The sequence below is a fragment of the Danaus plexippus genome, chromosome 10 (assembly GCF_018135715.1).
Source record: "Danaus plexippus chromosome 10, MEX_DaPlex, whole genome shotgun sequence".
NCBI classification, from domain to species: Eukaryota; Metazoa; Arthropoda; class Insecta; order Lepidoptera; family Nymphalidae; genus Danaus; species Danaus plexippus.
Genome location: NC_083543.1, coordinates 7353468 through 7376008, shown reverse-complemented (window position 1 = coordinate 7376008; position 22541 = coordinate 7353468). Strand labels below are relative to the sequence as shown.

General features: G+C 29.5%; 1 protein-coding gene across 1 annotated transcript; it reads right to left on the bottom strand.

Annotated features, from left to right (window-relative positions):
- Positions 1-1727: 1727 nt before the first annotated feature.
- LOC116766999 (uncharacterized) lies at positions 1728-4051 on the bottom strand. Its single transcript, XM_061521615.1, has 5 exons — positions 3248-4051; positions 3078-3177; positions 2889-2993; positions 2244-2399; positions 1728-2072 (listed from the first exon to the last, which is right to left on the bottom strand). The coding sequence occupies exons 1-5, from the start codon at positions 4021-4023 to the stop codon at positions 2025-2027; spliced, it is 1185 nt and encodes a 394-aa protein (XP_061377599.1). The 5' UTR covers positions 4024-4051; the 3' UTR covers positions 1728-2024.
- Positions 4052-22541: the final 18490 nt, after the last annotated feature.

Genomic DNA, 22541 nt, shown 5'->3' with positions numbered 1-22541 from the left:
AGCGGCAATGAAAGTCTTAATTTAAAATATATCTGGTAGCAACCTTAAATATCTTACAGGCATTTTCCGTATCAAGCGTACCCCAGCTATTTATACTTAAAATAGTTCTCTTACTTGAGGATCCGAATACCACCGCCTTCAATCAATTCAAGAAAGCGACGTGCTGCTGTTCATTTAGAGTCTCGTTTTAGAATTTTGTTTGTTCAATATTGTAGTTTTAAAGTTGTATTATTGGACATATAACAAAATTTTTCAAATAACCAACCAGTCCCTTAGGGAAAATACTTTAACATATATTATGATATACTGAAAATATACTTCAGAAATAACATACTATTTTATGTATGTTATTCCCATATCTGAGGTATTTAGAAAAAGTGTGGTTGTGGTTTATTTAGGTCTTACAAAAGGAAGAAAATTTCGGTTTTGAGACCAAAAAAATGTATTTATTTTGAAAATTTTTGTTATAAAATATTTATATCAAGTACTGTGATTAGAGACTGCAAAAATATATGTATAAATAAATTATATTTGTAACTCCTCTTTATATTTGTGAGTGAAAATCTTTACTTGAATTCGAGTATTTAGAACAATATGAAATGAATATCAATTTTATATAAGTATGTCATTTGTCGGTTTCGATTTATAAACTAAAAATATAGTACTCAAAAATATACATACATATATATCCCTATGCTACATATATATTTATATGTATATATATCAAAATTAATATATCTATTACTTTAACGAGGTTTAATTCCTTTTGCTATGTTTATCATCATGATCACTTATCACGTCACATAAACTGTAACATCTACTTTCCGTCAAGTAATCCATATGTGTGGGTGTAGTGTCCCCACGAGTTTAAGTAAACTGAAATTTAAGACATTTGACAGTATCGTAACTAACAAATTCAACTTGTCAAAACTTTTCGTCACATATTAATTAATTATTTATCATCTTATATCTACTTTAGTTATGTCTTTCATTATGGAGTTAATCAAAGAAACTTTTGGCATATGGTATAGCGACATCATATCCCAAAACTTGTTACTTTAGAAACCTGAAATAGTACTCGTACTAAATGATGTTAGTCTCAACTAAAACTTTATAGCCATTACCAGGTTAAAATATAACTATGTGAATTGCAGAGACTTGGTTTAGTTACTTACTAATTATTATTAGAATAAAGCTAAATATGTCTTTTTTAGATAGCAATTTTTTTATTAAAATATCTAACAACAGTTTATTTCATGTGGGAAATATTTTTAGTATTTAATGTAAGATATTGTCAAAATAGTTTTTTAGATTCAAGTCTATTTTGATCACGACCTTCATCTATTTAATAATACAATTTACATATTATATCTATTACATAGAATTTTTATCTTTGTTATTTTCAAATTTAAAGTTCTCAGAGGTTTAAAGTTATATATTAATATTAGTAAATTTCTCATAAGCCATTAATTAACGAAACAATGTGATTTTACATATAAAAAAATATTATATTTTTATTTTCATAGATTTAGTTCTTTGATATCAAGATTATTGCTATATGAACTAAACTGTATTATTATAATTTGTAATATAAAATTGTCAGTTTTAGGTTAAGTAGTACAAAACCTTATTTATAAACCTAAGCTTGTGAACTTTTAAATTAATAAACCAGTTTTTAGGAGAATATCAGAACACTTGAGTTTAAAATAACACATTAAATCCTGACAGTCAGAAGTGCAATTATTATATAATATAAGAAAATGCAGATTTAATACATTTTCCTTTACTTTTGTTTTTCATCACAAAATGCGAAATAAAATCACAAGAGCGTAAATGTGAACCGTTTATATAAGTAAGAGTTAGTATCGTAAAAAGAAAATAAACACAGTTACTTTATTAACTTCCATGGACTTAATGAATTCAATGAACGACGAATGATAATAATTCGATGTCACGTCGAACCATTCGCATATAAAACAGCAAAACTGACGAACTTAAGAATTTTATGTCAGCTTAATTGACGTTTATTTTGCGTTTAGAAGATTTGAGATTGCATAGGCCATATGATATACCTGAAATATAACGTATTATATACAAAATAATCTGAAGACTCACATTCATAATGGATGGAAGGGTGAAATTTGTTATCATTTATGACTAAGTTGTAAGTAGTAAGTAGTACTTCTATACTAAAAAGCAATTCTTCGACAAGACGATAGAATAAATAGCAACGTAGAATTTACATCAGTAAGTGCTTCCAGGCAAACTTCAACAAATATAGTACGGACAGCCATAGATTTCGAGGTCCTCAACAACAATAAAAATATTAGTTTGCGACTCTTCGGTTCAAAATTTTTCTCCCAACCGCACTCGTATATTGCTTGATTCAAATCTTTGCCCTGCAATTTATTGAACCAATAGTGAATTAATAATATTTTTAGTATGTTAATACCAAAAACCACTCGAATTATGCTTAAATAACCTATTTTCTTCAAAATCACATATTAACAATAAATATATATGTGTATGAATTGTCAACTATATGTATGTGTATATAAGATATATTAAATGTTATCCTATTTTTACACGGTTCGTTTCTTTTATTACGTCTTAGTTGTTATTTAAGGAGTACAATAAATGGTTTTATTATTATTATAAACCGCAAATAAATAAAATATTTTTCAAAATGATTAACAAACAAATTTAAGGCGATGCATCTGCTTTAAGACTAAAATAAAAAAAATATCATAAATACGTACGTGAGGTAAAATGATAATATATTTTTATTATATTATATAAAACAAGTATTTTTTGAAAGTAGAACTGTAATGTTTTTATAAGTCTTATTATAATTTGTTTAAAAAAACTTACATTTAAATAATACTTACAGCATTCATAAGCATTTCACTATAATAACAAGGAGTAGTGCTGAGACCCACGCCAGCTACTATAACCGTTAGAAATTCTATTCTCAGTTCCCCTTTTTTAAGTGACTTTGTTAAGAAAGTAAAATTAAAATATTAATTATGAAATATTTTCTTTTTTGTTTTTTATTTTACTTCAAAATATTCACTCACCTGAATAATTTGATATATAGTAATTGGGATTGTTATAGCCGTGGCTTTCAATGTTAATTCGTATAAAATCTTGAAGCTAGTTTTGATGCTTTCTATGAAACTAAATATAGAATAAAAATATCATGTTTGAAAATTATTTTATCACGTTTGTCTGCAGATGCCATGCTTACCTGAGTATTTTTTGTAGATATTTTGCAATGTCGTTTAATTGTTCTATTATCTCAGCATCTGTGTAATTACTCTGGAATATTTTAAGAATTCTTCCTCTCACTATCTCCAGCTGCCCGCAAGAGTGAAGCATTAAAACTGGACCGAAAGGCTCAAAACCGATGTAAGTAAGTGCTCCATATAAATCGTAGAACAGGAATATTATATATAATAAAATAAACACACTCAAAGTATCTTTTTTGTCCTCCAAAAATTTTGGATAATGCATTTCGTACAAATGCACAAGTTTAAATTCATCAATAATTGTATAATATAACATCAACCCCAATGACTTCGCCAGAAATATGAAAGCTGTTGTTACGATTAGTATAAACCAATATTTGTTCACCTCCCTACCTTTGTTAATAAATTTATGAACGATCTGTTTTTCTTCTTTTGTGAAACATTGGGCTTCTTCATAGTCCATATTAATTTTCTTAATTACATCAAGGAGCAGATCTTGGTAGTACCATATGATACAGTACTTGTAGGTAGATACGGTAAAAATCAAGCAAAGGACGCCATTCGCAGTTGCTTGTGTGAAATCATCATTTTTTAAATCTATACTTATGCTGCTGTATACCAAGGTGACGAAAACGGCGAAGTAAGTACCATGCATTAGACCGAAGTGGAACATCCATTTCAAATCTCTTTTTATGCTCGGATGTGATCTATTGAACTTCAGAGCAAATGTCATAATCTTAAATGATTTATCAAAATCAAAGAATTCGCTCTCCATGATTACAGTGTGAAATCAACACTTTGTAAAAATCTTCTACACTGTGGTTTGACATTCGATATTTTGCATTTATATGAGGAATCCTTAGTTAAAAATACGGTTCAAATGAAAAGATACAGCATTTTTAATATTATTATTATTTAATATTATATCTTTCGTCACAAATATATCCTGTATACATAACACAATTCCCTATACTCTTTGTTATAATCATTGCAATGACTGTTTGAATAAGATTTCAGAATTTTTAGGAATAATTCCACCCTGCTTGATATTTATTAATTTGTTGACAAATCAAAAAGTATTTCACTTAAAAACTTAAAGCCAACTGTATTTTTCCTTTAAATGTGATTATTGTTGCCTTTGTAATCATGTCAGTAATTGAGAGTAAGTACTACTTAACGACGTTAGTAATTTCGTAAGAATATTGCAAATTATACATATAACAAAGGCCTGTTTAGAAGCAAGTTTAATTATTCAGAACAATTTAAATAACAATATTTTGACAGGATAATAATCTAAAAAATAGTAAAATCATTTACTATTAATATTAAGTTATTTATTTTATATTATCAATAAATATAAATTATTTACATGTTTTTACATACTTATTCCAATTATTACTTCCAATTTCTTATCAATAACGAAAACTAAAATCCCTAATCTCTCGAAAAGATTCAGCTAAATTTGAAACTACAAATTATTTATTGCACATCTTCATTACTCTCGCTTATGAGACGAAACCTCTCAACATTCCATGGATTCACCGTGCGGGTGCCGGGTCTATCGCGTTACAGGGTAGGAGGTGCAACAGTGCCTGGAACTTGCGACCCAGGTGTAGGTTTAAGAGGACCCTATTTAACGCGTGTTAAACGCTCACCACTGTCCACTGTACACGCTGTTCTCTCGCTACCTAACCAAATTTGAAACAAACCTACTAGGGCTGACTTCGACGCACGTTCCAAGACCGAAGTTATGTTAGTTCTTGACAGGCCCTATTTCGTCTCAGGCCAAGCTATTTCGTCTGTTAACAATACAAAATCAAGAATATCTATGTAATAAAAAGAGAAACATTGAGTGTTTCATTTATTGAGCAATTTAATTTAGTAACAATTTAGTTAATGAGCTTGTTTGAATATCCTGTTATTACTATTCGCGAGGAAAAAAATTAAAGAATTGAATTAAATTAAATTGAAATTACACTCATTTACTTCACGTATCTTTTATGAAAAACTCTTTAAAGGTATTATTGTATATATTTAGCAAATATTGCTTGTGGATAATTTTATTTTCTTTAATTCAGAACGTCACTGTAGGTTATTTATGATATGGTCAGATATTTAAGTAGAACATATAAATATATTAAATTTATTCAATAACAAAAAAGGTTGATTTAATTTTAAAGTAGCACGTGAAGACAACGATCAAATGAAATGGATGTAAATACAAATGTAAATCCTATTTTAAACTACATCTGACCTCCGTCGAGTTGTGCAACCTTCAGTGTTCCTGAAACATTATTGATGCATTCATGGCTGAAAATCAAATTCTCTTTAACTAACAACTCCAATCCCGATTCAGTTATTTACACATATGAAGGTTCAAATATTCTAAGCAAGGTTTAACTTATTGGTGTCTTAACTAGTAACTTAATCCATTGTAAAACTATAGCTTTTAGTAAAGTTACAGCGGTACGTAATATTACTTCTAAAATAAAACTTTTACGATTCGAGAATAATTGTATATTAATATGATATTTAAGTTTTTTTCAGCACTTGAACTGATTTTAAGGATTTGAAACATAAATTCTGTTTAAATAGTGCCTCAAAAAGCCAGTGTTTAGGTACATAAATATGTATTCGTCCAATCTAGTTTACTTATATTTTTTATATATATTTTCATGAAACTTTCACATATATCCTCGTGGTATAAAATAAACGTTTGCGTCACAAAAACTGTTATTACATCGTGTCGTATAATATGTCAATTTTTGGTCGCATTAATCTTCAGAGAAATTTAGATTCCTTAAAGTTTTGTTTGCAAATATTTTTCTATACATCGTAGAAATTAATTTTTATTCGGCGTCTTATCACTACTCATATATATCTATAAATTTATTGTAATTACATCGAACTCTCCCGATTATTAGGTTAAACTGAATTATAAATTTATTATGAGAATTTATGTCTGAACTCTGAGGGTCATTTTTTTTGGGTGCATTACAACTGTGATACTATAATACTTACGTATTTTTTGGCAAATAAATATTTTTTTTTTTTAAAAGGATGCCGCGTTCGCTAAGCAACCCATTTATATGGAATACAACGTTTTCCAAATCGACCCATAAACCTGTTGAGGGTACATTGGTTAGCAATAAAGCCAGTAACAAATAAGCAAGTATATTAAAAACGATACTATTCAGGCAAAAACAATGATAACTATGAATAAGAAAGTAAAAATATTTAAATATTTTCTAGAAATTAAGTGTATTTGGTTAATAAAATAAAATTGATGTCCACTCTGTGGTAAATACTTTGTCTACAGAAATTAACAATTATTATATTGCATTTGATATTGGCTTCATATCATAGTTGGGTTTCTCTCATAAGGGAGGTTTTCTCTTTTCCTTTAATCCTGTTTCCATTGCTCAATGATGATAAGTGGTAATTCGTCAGTCAGCCATGCAGTTAAAGGCCAGTTATAGCAATTAGTTTGATATAGTTACAATCGTAATAAAAATGAACTTAAAAAATATATTTTTTAATATACATTAATATTTTTATCCCTGCAAAGTTTTAATATTTTAATAAAAAAACAATACTAGTTAAATATTAAGCCGGAGATTAAAAGATTTACGAATTGCGTTCATACATGAATTTAATATCGTGATGATTATTTTACAAATATTTATAAAACAACAACATCATCGTCAAGAAAATACAACATAATAAACATTTTTTTGGATATAACTAGTAGTCAAATAAATTTAAACAATATGTCTAACTATAATCGTCATTAATTTTAGAAATTTCGAATCGATAAACACCTCAACGGAAGTTTTAATTAGTTGCTTACTTTCTATTGTCTTTTTTATGTTATATAACATATATCCTAGAGTGCTTTGTATATACAGCAAATTTGGTTTGATCTGTCTCTGTATATACCTTCTAATTTCCCATTAGTTTATTCTAATTAAATTTTGTACAGTAAATATCTACGTTAATTAATTTTCAAAATTAATCAAATTTCAATCGAGTAATATTAATTTATTGTCAATTAGCTAAAACATTTTTTTTTTCAGATCTTTCTTAGTTATACATACAAAGTACATAAGGAAGTATTTCGTTTTAGAATTGCTATTTAATCTAAGAATAGTTAAATCCGGTCAGAAAGAACAAATGAAACAAGCATAGCAAAATGCAAAGCACAGTATTCTTGTTATGATATTAACAGAGGTAGGATACTTTGTATCTCTACAAATTTTCATAGAAAATAAATTTATTAATAAACACATTTTTTAAAATATTTTTATTGTTTTTTTTTTAAGTTTCACGAGAGTCAATTTCCATATAATTTCCATGTAAATTAATACTTATTGAATGATAAAAAGTAAAACTCCGTGTAGACCTGGTTGACTTTAAAAGTCCCTGTCGGTATCCAATATTAAGTTATTCACACCCGAGTCCCGACAACTTTATTAACGTCGCTGGTCCCTTCGGCTTTACTCATGTGGATATCGAGTTTATAAAACTTACTGAAAAAAACATGTATTGGAATTATTTGAAATAATTGTTTCGTACATGCAATGGTTTTATTTCGCGATGGTGCACGTATAAAATTAGAAATTTGACTTCGAAAACAAAAATCGATTTGAAGCATAAAATATTATACATGAAAAATATTATAAATTATATATGTGAGGAAGGTGAAGAACAAAATTTTATTCACTAAATCAACTCTAGTTCTTACAATGTTTTGATAAAAAAATTGAACATTAAGATAACACAATTTTATTATTTATATTAAATACTGATATTAATGCCCATAGCTATCGATATACTCACCAAAGCCTAATGTTTCATTGGCGTTATATCACATTATTAAAAACTTTCATAATAAAGTAATTCATACTAAAATAATAATGACCCCAGATAAATAGTTAGAAAATGTTTTTTGTTCTTAGACAGATTAGTTAAAAGCATAATTATTGCGAAGAAGTTTACGTAAATCAGGAGGAATTATATTAAGTTATGACGAAAATCGAATGCGTTAGTCATTTAAACAAACAAAAAACGGTCTAGGAATCAAATTATTCTTATTAAAAAAACAAAAAAGAATAAATTTAAGTAACTCCTTAAGGCAACCTTCTATGTATGTTGATCTTTGGTAAAGATTTATTCACAATATTTTTTAATGTTCTCAAACAATCTACTAGTTCTTGTCTCTTTTATTTTTAGTTTTTTTTCGTCCAAATGAGCCACGATTGAAATATTACGAGAAAGTTTACTCAAATTGATAGTCTAGAGTACTCAAATTTAATTCTCATCGTTTGCATTATTTTCATAATGTCATAATATTATAATTACATCCGAATAATAATATTACAATAGCGTCGGAGCTGGAAGATTTTTTATAGTAAAAATGCTGTGTGAGATATATCTGTTAAATTTATAGAGAAAAAAAAATTGAATTTCATATGATTCAACCAAATAGATTAACGAAATCTAGTTTTTAAGTCACTTTTGACGCTAGCATGAAATCTGAACAGAGTCCACACAGATTATAATATACGTTAGAACAAGATTGTCCTTTGTTGATATAATTTTAGATACAAAATGGAAATGCCAGATCCTGTAGTGTCTTATTAAAGCGTTTCAAATACTGTTAGTACAATTAATTTTATTATACGATAAATTTATAAACATTATTAATATTGTTCGTACGAAAATTCATATTATTGAAACTTTACTTTGAACTCTATTCCAATTGTTATTAGCTTATTTTATAACAAGCGACCCACATTTGTTTTTTTGCAGAGCAATATAATAGTAACATATTGATACACCTAAATCCAGAATTAAAGTAATGATCTATTAATTTATCATCTTTTTTAGTCAAGACTAATTTAAGACCTCTAGATGAACCAGATTCTTTAGTTTTCTAATGCAGCTATCGCAGGGTACCCTTACTGTATTTATATTTCATATAATGTGGATTTATTTGTAAGTAAAATAGTACAAAAGCACAATCGATCGACGGGAGGCTGCCGAAAGAAGACCAATAATAGATATCAAGTGATTGGAAATCAACCAAGGTTATTCGTAGTTAATATTAAAATAAATAAAAACAAAAAGTGGAGTAGATCGTGGCTAAATAATTAAAATATTTTAATTAATTTCATAAATAATAAAGTGACAGTTGTATTATATTTTACTTTATGTGAAATATTAAAAGTAAAATTAATATTAATTATATTTTCAATGATCATAACCATAACTGTAGTTAATATACAGCGGAAAAATTTTTCGTACAAACAATTCAAAATACATAAATGTATGGAAGGAAAGGCTCACCTGAATATATAAAATTATTGGAATTAATAACTAATTCACAAAGCACCTATTCACATCCTCAATCAAAAATAGACTTGGAAAGCTTTGAATGTATTAAACTGAAGGAATGAATGAAAATTCAATTGCGCTTCAATAAATTTTTTCTGTCTCTTGTATATAGAAATAGGAAATTATACTCATATGTGTTTAGTTATGTATCATTAAAAATGTTATGTTTCTATAAACTGATACTTATCTTAGCATAATATCCATATTACAAACGGTAAACAAAGATTCTGAGTGGCTTAGGATTGTTTTTTAACTATACTTCGGTAGGTTATTATTATAATGTCTTTCAGTGAGAGATTTAACAAATTTCATTTGCGAGTTACATCACAATCAGAAGGTTAAAACTATTTTACCTTTGGCTATTAATGGTATGTTGTATTAGCTTCTTTTTTTCTTGAATCTATCAGTAATGATATTTATCAATTCATATTTATTTTTTCTATCCAATATATTGTCACTTAAGTTATTTAATTACCAACTCGGTGTTGACGATTTTAAAATAAAATGAAATTTATTAAATATGAAGTTATTGTCAATGATATTTGAATGTTATATAAAAAGTTTGTGGGTGGATATAAAATTATTCCTCGTATAGATTATAAGGCCTCAATTGCCCGCAATCAGACGGTAGATATTTGGAACATTGAATCTTAACCTAGGGTAGCTTATCTTTTTATTAATTCTATTTTTCTTCTTCTTTTTCTTTTCTTATTTAATTTCTATTTTTATAGTATAAGATTCTATTATGAATACAAATCTCACATTCCTTGCCTGAACGTGAATAAACTTCGATGTAGAAAAATAGGGGAGATGTAAGTATTCTACTTATACTCGTAATGTTACCATCTCCCCTTTTTACGTTACTTACGAAGATAGTATGTAATATATTCCTATCGTTTATTTGATATATATATTATACATTATAACTAGTATGTAAAATTTATCTTTCAACATAAAGCAGCGAGGTGTTAAATGATGGTTTGGCATTTTTCTTATTCTAAGCGTATTATTATCCTTTAACTTTCTCGATATAATTTACAACAGGTAAACTAATAAATAAGACGATCGATATTGGCAATATTATCACTGCTTGTAAATTTCAAAGTTTAATATCATTAACAAAGTTGTTGGATACCTTAACAAATGATTTTGTATTTCCCCGGACTAGTGATAGTATCTTTTAAATAAGTGTGAACAGTTTCTATGTAAATTGTAGATGAATCAATCTGGCCCATGTTGGAGTTTAAGTAAACACCTTACCACCAATCTTAGCTTACTTCTCTATATCGAGTGTTTGTTAACTTAATTATTAATGGAACTATCTGAGAAGATTACACTTCATTTGTTATCAGTTGTATCCATTTTTACTGCCGCCTTCCCTTTATCTGAACGAAGGATAGCAAGGACTTGATTACTACTAAGTTGCGAACCGCAATCGATTCCTTACAAAGCTTTTTTTTGAGTTTTTTGCCAAAATTGCCGCAGACAGTTCTTTTTAAGATATTCTTGTGAAGATATTACTCACAGTTACAGTATATGTCGTCGAACGGTATTTCGATGGTACTAGTGAAAAATTCAGACCTTTCTCAAGGATCGTTAAGAACAACAATTTTTGTTTATTCATTCAATGATTGCTTTGACACTTTGACAACAGTTACCGGTACTTGTGTTGGCTAGCATAAATCAATACTATTATTGTTAAAATTACTGATATTGTATTTAATTTTATCGCTTAGTTAAGGGAGGGGGGGGGAAAAGAAGTAACTGACATTATGGTTAACATCTTATCTATAGATATAAAAAAAAATTGGAATGTCGTTAGTAATATGAAAATAACCGTTTTTAACTACATGTATATGAATATATTATACGGCACATGCGCCAAAACAACATTTTTTTAATTTTTGTCTATCTGTCTGTTTATTCTGGCTAGAATCTAAAATGTCTGGATTGATTTTGACTGGACTTTTTATTTTATTAACTAAGCGTTATCATGCGCGGTTGGGAGGCAAAGCACTTGCGGCTCTAAATAAAAATATTTTTTTAAATCCAGTACTGAAAACGCCTCCACAACTTTCGAAAAAATCCGAGTTTGTGTGACGTCATAATGTTAGTTTTTACCCATAGTAGTATATAGAAATAATAAGAATAGTGCTTTGAGCTTTGATTTATTTCTTTCTGTTATTGTTAAATACTCAAGAATATATAAGAAATATCAAAGTTGCCGCTCTTGTTTTGTACCATTATGTACAAATACTACAAAGACGACTCCTGAAAAACATGTTTTTAAATGTTCCTCAAGACGAGAAACGTCGAAAAAAATGGTTTCAAGCAGTGCTTAGAGATAACCCTAAAACAAAATCGATTTTTTTTTGTTGTGAACATTTTTTTTATGTGAAAGGTGGTAAACGAGGTGACGGCCTCATTGATTGGGTAGTAGTGACCGTCGCCAACATAGATGTTGCGGATGTGTTGCTAACCTTGAATGTTGAGCAAAATGGAGGGGTGGGAAAAAGGAAATGGCAGGAAAGGGTGGAAATAGAGAAAGGGTGGAAATAGAGAAAGGGCAACCGGCTCTCTCACTCATCAGACGAAACGCGCAACTAATGATTCCTTAATGCCGATCTTCTATGAGATGGTGGTACTTCCCCGGTCGAGACGGCCCATTCGAGCTTTAGTAACTTGACCACAGCTAGGCTTTACCACCTAAAGACTCACTGTGATGTGAGTATTTCATAATCATATTGTTATTACCTATTTTTAGATAAGTGTGTAAAGTAAATAACCTTTAAAATCGCAGCTTTAAAAAAATTTCTACTGATTATCTAAACTGCTTAAATAATAAATTCAAAAAACGTTATCTGATAATTAGAATTCAGTTGTATATTTTTATAATTTCATAACATTTTACGTCATGCATTTATTTATTATTTTTAGTAATTACATTCAATACAAAATTAATTCTTAAATATTGTAATTTATAATATTTTTTAACAGACTTACCTTGATGCCTTGGTACCTCGAACTCCGGCAGAATTAATCCAAAGGTAATTTTTCAAAACATTGGTGTTCATAAATATATCAACATCAGGTATAATATCAGAATTATCATTTATAAATCCTGTATCACACATAGCTAAACGAAATTAACTTTAACAAATCGTTTTTTAATTAAATAAAAACAATCTTTTTGGCAAGTTACGTATTATTGCTGTAAACGTTGCACTCTTATGAAATTGCTATAAAATTATGACGATACAATTATGGTGGACAATAGTGGTGCGCTCACAGACACGTGATTTTATTAATTTTTGATCGCTATATATTTTATTAAAAAAATATATATATATTCATTTTTCACGTTATATATCAATAAAATTAATAATAAAGTTCTAATATATATAAAAAAAGAAACATTTTTTAAAATTTCAATTTACAATTTTGTAGTTTTCTATGTGTCCTTTGCTGGATTAATAAATTAGTGTATTCAATATTTAGTTTCCAATCAATAACTCACACATAAGTGTCAGTGTAAAATGCATAAATGGTAAAGTTTAACAAAAATATTGACAACCAATGAAATGGGCCTTACTAACATGTAGTTTTAACTAGTATCGAACAAATACCATCTGGCACAAAGTAAAGTAAAGATGTTCCTGTTTTAATTACTTGTTAACTTGGGGAATCGCATTGTTATACGAATTGTCTAGTAGACTCATCTGGTCTCTGGTTATACGGTAAAGTTTGAACTTCCAGTAACACACCAACAAATGTTTATTTTAGATAAGCTCCTAAATTTGAACTTAGATCAAATAAATCTTAAAATAATTGAGCGTTAAATAATATTTCTATGTATTGTGACTATTAATTATTTTACTTTTTTCCATTAATCTTTTGTCGAAAAGTCCCCGGTAGAAAAAACGATAAAAAGTAAACCAGAGAAGTAAGTGATTTTAAGTGAAAAACTAAATATTCAGTACAAACCAAATAAATAATTCGTCTCAGTAACTACGAAATGATTTACGAATTCATAAGAGAATAAATATATGCACAAATGAATATATTTTTTCAACCATAATTTTTTTTGTATTTATATATCTTAAAAATAAGTTTGAATATTATATTTATTAACATATTTTTTTTGTAAGAATAATAATATATTAAAAAAATAGAATGGTAAAAATAAATATATTCTTAAATAGAAAATATCAAACAGGAAAATAATAAATGGCCAAACCAGTTAAAGTTCGTCTTTCGTATGTTTCATGTTTTTCTGAACGTTAATTTACATTATGTAAACTTATTAAGGTGTTGGAATTAACTCGTAGCGTTTGACGAGAGATGGCGTGGTTATTACAGTGTCCTGTTTTTACCTTCAGAAACAAATTGATGGTTGAACATCTGTTATTAGGTACTGTTTTTACGAAAGTCATCGGATTTTAGTAGAAGTTTACGGTGAACATGCTGTAGCTGACCAAGCGTGCCGGAAAAGATTCGCCCGTTTTAAGAGTGGTGATTTTGATTCAGACGACAAGGAACGACCTGGACAGTCAAAAAAATTTGAAGATATAGAATCGCAGAATGTATTCGAAGAAAATTCATGTCAAACTCTTCAAGACTTGTATACATCTTTGGAAATTGATTCATCCACGACAGGAAACTGCCTTAAAGCTTTGAAAATGGTTCAAAAAGAAGGAAATTGGTTGCCATATGAATTAAAGCAGACAGACATCGAAAGACGTTTTATGACTAATGAACTATTACTTGCACAGTACAAAAGAAAAAGTATTTTACATCGTATTGTTACTGTCGATGAAAAATGAATATATTATGACAATCCGAAACGCAGAAGATCATGGGTTAAGCCCGGAAAACCATCATCATCAGTAGCAAAACGCAAAATAAAGATCCATGAATACATGGATTTGAGCTCCTCCTTTGTATTTGGTGGGATCAACAAGGTGTAATTCATTATGAATTGTTAAAACCCAATAAAACCATGATTGTTGATAGCTACCGGTAACAATTGATTGAGTCATGCATTAAAGGAAAAACGGCCAGCATGGAGCAAAAGGCACGATAAAGTTATTTTACTCCACGACCATATTCGACCTCACGTGAAACCAGTGTAATAATACCTGGAAACATTGAAATACGAGGTTTTAACCCACCCGCCGTATTGTCCGGATATTGCCTCTTCGGATTAACACCTGTTTCGATCAATGGCTCATGGTTTATTAGGAAAAAAAATTAACATCTTATGAGGAATGCCCAATTTTATCGATTCATGGATTGCCTCCAAGGACGAAGAGTTTTTTCGATGGGGTATTCAACAGTTATCTGAAAAATGGGAAAAAGTAGTGGCACAAAAAACGCTACAAATTAACTCCAACACCTATAAATAGAATTGTGAACTGCTATATATAATTTCTATTTCTATATATAATTCCTATTTCAGTTCTTACTCCATTTCGTTATGTTGATGATTTGAAGTCGAATTTTGCTGTTATTTCCATACATTTATAGGGTTTTCCATTAAGGGCGCTTGATCTTTGAAATGCAAAAAAAAATACATGTAGGAAAGATATTTGCGAAATTTTTTTTTTATTTGGAAGGTCTATCGACCCCATTATGTATGAAATATGACATCATTCAAATGACCGCCACGGCTTCGGTTGGTGGCGCGCACACGAAAGGTCCAATTTTCGATGACTCTGGCGCACAAATCGGGCTGTATTTGATCGATGGCGTGGCGTATGTTGACTTTGAGGGCATCGATGGTTTGCGGCTTGTTGGCATAGACCTGCGACTTAAGAAAACACCACAAGAAAAAGTCCAGCGGGGTCAAATCGCACGATCTCGGTGGCCAGTTCACGTCGCCTCCGCGCGAGATGACCATGTCCAGAAATTGCTCGTGCAGAACTTCCATCGTAGCGTGTGCTGTGTGGCACGTAGCGCCGTCCTGTTGAAACCACATGTTGTCCAGATCCATATTCTCGATTTCAGGCCAAAAGAAGTTGGTTATCATCGACCGGTATCGCTCACCATTGACGGTGACGGCCACACCATTATCGTTTTCGAAAAAATACGGACCAATCACGCCTCCGGCCCAAAATCCGCACCAAACAGTCACTTTCTGCGGGTGCATTGCCACTTGGTGAACCTCGTGTGGATTGGTCTCGTCCCAAATACGGCAATTTTGCTTGTTGACATAGCCATTCATCCAAAAATGCGCCTCGTCGCTGAAGATGATTTTTTTGCCAAAATCGGCGTCAACTTCCAACTGCTCTAATGCCCAGTCAGCGAACACACGGCGCTGTCTATGGTCATTAACCTTGAGCTCTTGGGTCAGCTGGATCTTGTACGGGTGCAGGCTCAAGTCACAACGCAAAATTCGCCAAGTTGTCGTCTGCGAAAGGCCGAGTTCCTGTGCGCGACGCGGAATTGACTGCCGCGGGTTTTCGAGGACACTGTCGCGCACAGCGGCGATATTCTCGGCAGATCTCGCGTTACGTTGACGCACGGGAACCGGCTGATTGTTAACTGACCCGGTTGACTCGAATTTGTCCACCAATCGACGGATAGTCGACTCGGCAGGACGATCATCGCGACCGTAAAACGGGCGAAGTGCGCGGAACGTTGCTCGAACTGAAGACCCATTTTCATAAAACAATTTTATGATTTGCACGTGCTGCTCGACACTGTAACCTGCCATGGTGGTTTGGGAGGACGGAATAAATATAACACACTGCATTTGACAGCTGTCACTCAAACAACATGGCCGCAATCAGCTGTCAAAGTTCAAGCGTCCCTATTGGAAAACCCCATACATAAGCAGTAAGCTTAATCTGTTTTGACACTAAATAAACAATCGAAAGTTTATCCAGTCCGTATACTAGGTTCATTTCCAATACCTAAATAATAATAGGTGTTTTTTATTTATTGTCTTTTTGAAATTTATGGTCTAAAAAAATATTTATATTTTTTTCATATAAAAAAGTTTTACTATTTGTTAATTTCTTCGCAATAAATGATCAGTGGTCATTCCTAGATAGTTCACTTAGTAGTGTTTCTAATCAATACGGATTTTATTTTAGAAAACCGTGACAAACGAGATGAAAACTTAAAATTATGTGGTTGTGATGATCATGATGATTTCATTCAACTTACATAAAAGTCAAAGCGTACGAATCTTTGGCCCAATCTAGTGTAGTATTTTATATATCGGTACTGCATTGTAGCCTGCACCTAACTGGATAGATTTAAATACGAGACGCTTTAGAAATAAGTAAAGACCTATAAACAAGGTTATAACTTAAAATACCTTAGTAACATATTTATTAAGATCTCTCTTGAAAGCAACACAAATGAGGGACGTGGCAGTAATTTATCGTTCCCAAGCTCACCCTTTTCCTAATTTTCGCATAAGGAAAGAAAATTACGTCCAACAGACAAACAACACATTGAAGTAATGTGTACGTGACACGTGGGTCATTTAGGGAGCTGTTTCTATTTAAACATTTTGTTTTGCAAAATAAATACTGGTATGATGAATTATAGTAGAATTTGAAGACTCGGACGAGTCGCTCTGAAAGCCGGAAAGGCCGGCTACGCACGCTGAAGCCATCAGGCTCTACGAGTGTTCATGGACGGCGATGATCACTTACCATCAGGTGGCTAGCCTGCTCGTTTGCTCCCTATCTTATATAAAACAAATGTCTGTTAATGATGTTTTTATTTTGAGGGATGTGGTTATTACTAACTACAAGTTGCTTTTGTTTAAACCTTTCTTCTATCTTAGACGAAGAAGGTTATGTAGGCTATTAATGTATTTGACGTGTAACTTACGAATTAAAAAAAAAAAGTTATGAACTGAGTATAATTAATAGCTACAAACCTAAACTAGTGACTATTAAAATGATATATATTTAAAAACAACATTAATATTGAAAACAATAGAAATTTTTAGACCATATTTATTATATTTCAAACAATATACAAGAAAAACAAATTTATAGATTACAGATAACTATTTTTATATATATATGTACTTCTATAAGTTCAAAACTATTTATTTCAGGGTAGTCGATAAAATATATTTTTTAATATTTACATTTTTGTTATTAAGCCCGAAAGTTAAGTACTTTTTGTTTCATAATTAATTTATGTTTGCAAATATGGAGATTATTATTACTATAATAATTGCCAGTCACGATCATTTGTAAAGTTCCACACTGAGTTGTGGATTGTTTTATAAGCAAATTATAGTAATTCTGATAAAATTTGCAAAAAGAAAAAAAAAATACGAAAACATATTACACACAACACGCAACTGCTCGTTGCCTTTATAATGCTTCCTTTAGTTGAAAACTGCTTCTCCTAATAGTATGTATATTTAATATTTTTTCTCTATTCAAAGCATGTTTACTACAACATTGAAGTTTTTTTCCAGCATCACGTTTCTTTGTTACTCTTCCATTAATGTCCGTAAATTTTATAATGTTATTTGTGAATTTATAATTATTTGAAAGTTAAATTTCTATTTTTTTTTATTTGTATCTACTTTTCAAACCATCATTCTTAAACGGAAACTTTGTCAACTAATATCCTGTGACAATATTGTATAATACAAAACAAGGTTATAACTTCGTAATATTCAAACTGTAATACATTGAAATAATTATTTATTACTGAAATAAAATTTCAAAAAAAGTTTGCTATAATTAATAGCTTTTCCATAAAGACTCTATAATATAAGTAAATTTCTGTAGCATGCCGTGTGTAATTTTTTTTTATAAACTTGTTGCGATAACTCTACATCGTTTAAAACATTCGAAACTGAACTTAACTATTAAAATTTCAGAGCTGTTCTTGAGTCAAACTTCAACGATGTAAACTCTTGCTCCTTATACTTAATTATTTTTATAACTTTGCTGACTACAGACCAACTGTATGTTTGTGCTTTTAACTTTAATATAATTTCTTGCATTTTTGTATATAAGTGACGTAAAATTAGAAGCTTGAAATGTCTTGAATTCTTGAAATGTTTTGTTTAAGATATGAAGACGAGTGTGAAGAAGTAGGAAAGAAAAGATTATAAAAAATGCAATTTGTTAATTTTAGATAATATTTGATTAGAATCATTTTCTTTTCAAAAGCATCCATTTTCTGTGGACAATACTTTTATTGCAATTAAAAAAAGTAAATATTAAAAACCTTTAAATAGTACAATCAGCGCTGTTAGTTTTTTAAGACTTCAAATAAGATTTATTATTATTAATGAAGAGTTATGATAAGTATGTTGAATATATTGTATTAAAATTATGACTTGTAAGAATTTGTAGAATTACAGTTTGGGTGTTTGACTAGAGTGACTACGACGCTACTGAGATAGAGATTTGATCTGCCACGGCTTCATTTCTAAGTTTCAAAAGTTGGCATTTCTATATTTAGGCCCCATTTATGAGTACAGCTTTTGTAACATGAATTCCTATCTGAAAACATTACATGTTAATCATGTGGTAAAACCCCGTAGTAAAGAAAAAATGCCCTTTGACGTCAATGCTCAGTGATTTGATGGTCGATCATACGTTAATGAGTGATATATTACTACACACTAAACTTCCCGTTTTAATTCCGTAGCTGTCTTTAAAATTTTATATTATAGTAAAATAATACTACAAATTAAATAAAGTCTCCAGTAAATATTTAACCATAGTTACATGTGTATTACTTTAGTATATCGGTGAAGTAAAAAGTGACTTAAAATTTCAAATTATAAGTTTGTAATCGCCACTCCTTAAGCGTGATGATTAGTCCTCCAATCTTCTCGAAGTTAAAATAAAATGAGGATGATGATGATGATAGGTGAAATATAGAGGCATAGCTAGGAATCTTACTTGTCAGATATTGATGAAAGTTTTCGAGCTGTTAAGAGAATCACAGCTCTCTAAAACTGTTCCTCAAAAGTGTATGGCCTGCACCAGAAGATTCCCAATCAATTAGGACCAATATTTCAGCAAAACTTGTATAGGCCGTCTCTAGGAAGATCATTGTCATCTAAGTGTGCCATGAGGGAGCCGTTCAATATAGGTACCATAATTTTACAGAGTATAGAGTTATTGAAATCACACAGTAATTGGCATGGTCTGCACAGCTTTTGTTCTTAAAAGTAAAGGTGCTATATTGGCAAGTTTCCAAGATTTAAGGACTATCACAATCATTATTCATGTGTTACTTAAAAAATCTTTTAGACATTAGTTTGCATATAAATTCTTTTATTTGGTCTGTATAAATTTAGGCGGTACTTTTGTTTTCATTTTGAAATTATGATTCTAACATATGAAACTATACATGTAAAACTAACTAAAACAGACATGTTGCAAGTATCGGTGTTCTCGATAAATAATTTTGGGATTTCAAAAATATTCACGGTTTTTTATTCTGTTTGAACTTTGAATATACTCGGCATGAAAAACCTGAGTTCAAAATACATCCATTCAAAAATACGTCCATTAATAATCGTTTTTATATCGAGTTCAACATTATAATTTAAAAAGATATTGAACAAATAAAAAAAATGGGAATAAGGTAGTTTTAGTTCTGTTTTAGTTATATCTCTGAATTTTACTTAAGAAATAATGGCACAAAATAATATTAGTTATATGTAGAGCATCTTCAAATGTTCACATTCCGTAAAGCTTTGAGTGAATAATTTTGCAGCAATCTAGAAAATATTTTATAATTTGTTATCTTAAATTATTAAAAAAACTTTCAAAGTGTTTGCGTTATTAAAAAAAGAGGTCCAAGCAATATTATATGTAAAATTTTTAAATAAATAGTTTCTTATTTAGTACCTATTTATTAAAATTAAATACCACAAATAAAATTTAAACAGAACTATTTTCTTACATCTTATGTACTTATTATTTTTATATTTTTACATCTTATATTTGTATCTCAACTACTTTTTACTAGAATGACGGGTTAAGAAAGATTTATTTAAAGAAAAGGATAAATTTAATTAGAAGTTTTTTTTTAAAGTTATGTATAGTGTTGCCGTGTAAAAAGGTAAATTCTCAACAAACTATCAGGTTATTCTTATACACTTTTAAAGTAACTTACAATGCAATTGCTTGCTTACAAATGCAAGTATTAAACTAAAAAAAAAAAACAATTATACGTTAATTTCTTAGTAGTTCAATGTATTTACAATATTATTAACTTAGATAATATTATTATAAGAACAAAATCGAGTAAGAGATCCTGAGAAACGATTGTCTCTGAAATATAACGTATAACGTCTTAGTATAAAATAGACATTTGTGGAACAGGAGAGAATTATCACATCCTTTCGTATATTATAACAATTTATTACTAACCTTTCGGTCTATAGCAGGAAGAATTGGTGTACAATATTTTATACTTAATGTATATTTTCTACTTTTTTCTTTTATCGTTAAAATGAATCTTATTTTTTTTGTCAACTTGAGTTATTTCTGACAGTTTTGTTTGTTCAAGATGGAATATATTCCATTTGAGAATATTTGTGTGAGCAGAAAATATATGTGAATTTATATTTAATGTTATGCGTTACATTTGAAAAATAGTAAAATCAACAGTATGCCGCGAAATTTTCAATTATTTTGGTGACATAACTGATTCCAACCCCTTGTCTATGATCTGGATTCTAGATGAAAATCTCTTTGACTAAACAAAATTCCGAAACGAATTATTTTATAAGCATTAGCATTAGCATTGCATTTATAAATAAGCATTGTAACGTTAACAAGATATTGGGATGTCTGCTTTGCAATTCTACACAGAAAATCTTCATTTATGAGATTTCATAAATGAAGATTTGGCGGCAACCGTATTAACTTATTCTGCTTAGAACTAATCAATTGTTTTTTTAATTAATAAAAATCTTTCACTCACAATCATTTCAAAATTTGCTTAAAGATTTTGAAAATTTTTACGTATTCACTATTTTAAATTTTTGAAGGTATATGAATAAATTGTATGTATTTGTTGGGTTATAAAATTTTTAGCTTCTACAATAAAATTTTTATGGAATATTTAGTTTTTAATATTTGATTCCTCAGTATTTCAGTTTTATTTTAGGTAATCTCTATAAAATAGAAAATCTTCTATCTTTATAATTTGGTGAAAGTGCAAAGATTATGTTTTTAAAATTCTCCACTGAGCTGTTTTGAAAATTTTAGTAACAAAAAGTTCATCATTTTTCAGACTTACGGATATGAAAATTTACCATTAATATATATTCATATGTATATAAACGCAATATGTTAACGAACTTATCTTTTCTTCCTCTTCCTAAGCGACTGGACCGATTTGAAAGAATTTTTTTGGGTGTGGGAAATGATTAATCGGTATCTCGATAGTTTGCAATGAAAAGGTTACAACGTAGGTTTTTCGGTTTAAACTAATTAAGTAAAATTGGTAACTATAAAAAGATCCGTAGGTTCAGCTATGTATGTATGAGTATACGCTTAGATTAATTGTTCAAAACTAATAATTAATTAAGAAATATATAAACAACTTTACTAAATAACATAATAATAATTAAGTTTACATCTTAAGATGTCGTTAAATTAATTACCTACTAAATTTGATTGTTATATTATAGTTTTCGTTTGTAACGATGAGCAGAAAAAGCATATATCCGTTATCAAAATCTAACTTCTTCAATTTTAGAAAGCATTGTTATGACTTAGTGATTTCATAAGGTATTCTTAAAGTTTTTCTAGAAGTTTTAGTCAGAGAAGTTGAAACAAAAATTTTTATGCAGGCAAATCTACGGACTGGAAACAAAATTACTTTAAACTTTTCTTAATGAATTCATTAGTGAACACTGAAAATATTTTTAAGATTTTC